The 2,581-nt window shown below is 44.9% G+C and overlaps 1 protein-coding gene across 1 annotated transcript; it reads right to left on the bottom strand.

Moving 5' to 3' along the window:
* Window positions 1–718: 718 nt before the first annotated feature.
* Window positions 719–2,352, bottom strand: LOC119899906 (gap junction alpha-3 protein-like). The gene has a single exon (XM_038714739.1). It carries the CDS (start codon window positions 2,323–2,325, stop codon window positions 973–975), a length of 1,353 nt encoding a protein of 450 aa, XP_038570667.1. The 5' UTR covers window positions 2,326–2,352; the 3' UTR covers window positions 719–972.
* Between the last annotated feature and the right edge of the window lie 229 nt (window positions 2,353–2,581).

Below are 2,581 nucleotides of genomic sequence, written 5' to 3'. Positions count from 1 at the left end.
GATATCCTGCACTGCCGATTAACAAGTTGGAGTGTCTGGAATGTGGCCTGAGACTGCCTCAGCTTTTTACTGTGGTGGTGATGATATTAAATAACACTGTGATGTGCTTGAAGTGTTTTATATCAATGGATGTTATTGTAGGCCGGTCAAGCGTTGATTTAAGAGGCTCAGCCAATCATCAACTCACTTTCAGCCACTCGGTCATCACTTTAAACGACGAAAACCTTGAAATTGTTATTGTTTTTGATCATAACATTAGTGTTTAGGATACAAAAATATGACTGCCGGAATTGTTAGTGTTTTCAACAATAACATTAGTGATTAGGATAAAAAATTGTTCTGTTTCTGATTCTGATTTAACCCCACATGATATCCTGCACTGCTGATTAACAAATTGTTGAGTGTCTGGAAGGTGGAACAAAGTTTTTCATTAGACTATTTAACTATATAACACTTGAAGGGCAGGCTATGTATTACAAGTACAAGAATTCACACATTTCATAAACGACTTGAATGATATCAAGACATGAATCAGGAGCACAGACCCCATTGCTTCAAAACTCTTCAATTTTTTATTGAAACATGAATACGTAGATTTGAAAACCATACATTTCCAGGCAATTTTAAATGTATTGCATTTTAAAGTTTAAATCTAAAATACAAAAAAAAAAAAAAACCTAACCTGTAATAACATAACTTATAAATTTACATTTTGACTAACATCTGGAAAATGTCTTTTGAGGTCACTAAATGCCTTCTTTCTTTTAATAAAGTTGTTGACTCACCATCCAGTGTCTGAACTCCTTCACATTTGCCTAAACATTTTCTGCAGTTCTGTTTCCCTGTCTAATGTCGCCTTGTCTTCTTTCTTTCTTTCTTTTTTGCTTTATTCATGAGATTTTTTTTGTCTTAGAATCACTGTGTTTGGGGGACGCGGGGTGTTGGTCAGGTAGAGTAAAGGGATTTAGAGATTTAGACAGCCAGGTCACTCGGCTTAGCCCTGATGCTCCTGCTCTTGCTGAAACGACTGAGCCGCTGAAGGTCTGTTCTGTTGGTGACGTGGAATTCCTCCTGCTTACTCTTCTCCCATCTCCAGCTGCCAGTCTTAGAGGCAGTGCGGGGGCTGCTGCTGCTGGAGGCAGCAGTGGCAGCTATATCGGGCAGTGCAGCATTGATGGACTGCTGCTGCTGCTGCCCATTCTCAGTGCTGGTGGAGGAAGAGAAGGATGGGGAGGTGTATGTGCCCTTCATCTCCTGAGTCTGCTGCTTGGTGGCCAGGTTGGCCCAGTTTTGCTTCGTGGCCAGCCTGTAATTGTTGTTGTTGCTGATGTAGTAGTGGGAAGGAGGGGAGAGCTTGCGGAGGGAGTGCTTTTGCTGGGGGTCGTCCATTTTGAGCTTTGCTGCTGAGGACACGGCGTTTGGCCCCATTGGTAGCAGAAATGCATTGCTGCCTGCCGTCACATATGTGTGGTTAGGAGGGTAACTGAGGCTGGAAGGGGCCGTTCTGGAGGCCAAGTCCAAACACTGCAGCTCTGCAATGTTGACGCGGTGCAGCGACTTGTATTTGGGTGCTACCTCAATTGTCGTGCCCTGCTTAATTTTCTTCCATCCAAGGTGAGAGATCTCTAACAAATTCAGCAAAAGAGACACGCAAGCCACCACAAGCATAAATATAATAAAAATAGTCTTTTCAGTGGGCCTCGATATGAAGCAGTCAACAGTGTTGGGGCAGGGCCAACGTGCACACTTGTACAAGGGCTTCAGCTGGAAGCCGTAGAGAAAATACTGGCCCAAAATGAATCCCACTTCAAACAGGGTCTTGAAAACAACGTTGAACACATAGGTACGCAGCAATGCACCTCTGATACGAATTTTGCCATGCTCGTCCCTGATTGGATGCTTCTGCTTCTTATCGCATCCTCCTCCTCTAGCATTGCCACCATTTCTATAATGGAGTTCTTTCTCCTCTTGGAGCGCGGTTGCTTTGCCCATCTCCTCCTTCTCTTTCTGCTTCTCCTCCATACGGATGATGTGTAGCACGTGGCCCAGGTAGATAAGACTCGGCATGGACACGAAGATGATCTGCAACACCCAGAAGCGGATGTGTGAGATGGGGAAGGCCTCATCATAGCAGACGTTCTCGCAACCAGGCTGTTGGGTGTTACAGGTGAAGTCAGACTGCTCATCGCCCCAGACCTCTTCTGCCGCGGCCCCCAGCACCAGGATCCTGAAGATGAAGAGGACAGTCAGCCAGACTTTGCCAATGACCGTTGACTGTTCCTGAGCGTTCTCCAACAGCCGCCCTAGTAAGCTCCAGTCGCCCATGCTTCAAGATTTCTGGCCTATGGACAAAGCACAGGCTGGAGTAGACAACGAAAGGCGGAATGGCAAAACAAAGAGAAGAGAAACAGTGTTAGAGAAAGTTAAAGAAATGCTCATGAATCTCTTGAAATCTGAGTCTGAACATTTGTCATTGCAAAGAGTATCATGTAAGACCTTACACTGAGGTTAAACAATCTAACCATACGAACACACAAGACGATAACGGGACATGGATGAGAGTGGAGGCATCGACTGGACT

Source organism: Micropterus salmoides, unplaced genomic scaffold, assembly GCF_014851395.1.
Source record: "Micropterus salmoides isolate LMB-PRFRI ecotype aquatic unplaced genomic scaffold, ASM1485139v1 Ms_hic_scaffold_12, whole genome shotgun sequence".
Classification (NCBI taxonomy): Eukaryota; Metazoa; Chordata; class Actinopteri; order Centrarchiformes; family Centrarchidae; genus Micropterus; species Micropterus salmoides.
This window is presented reverse-complemented; position numbering and strand designations above follow the sequence as displayed.

Bases quoted from the DNA above. Each gene is read 5' to 3' on its own strand.
- LOC119899906 (XM_038714739.1), bottom strand. From the start codon at position 2,325: ATGGGCGACTGGAGCTTACTAGGGCGGCTGTTGGAGAACGCTCAGGAA.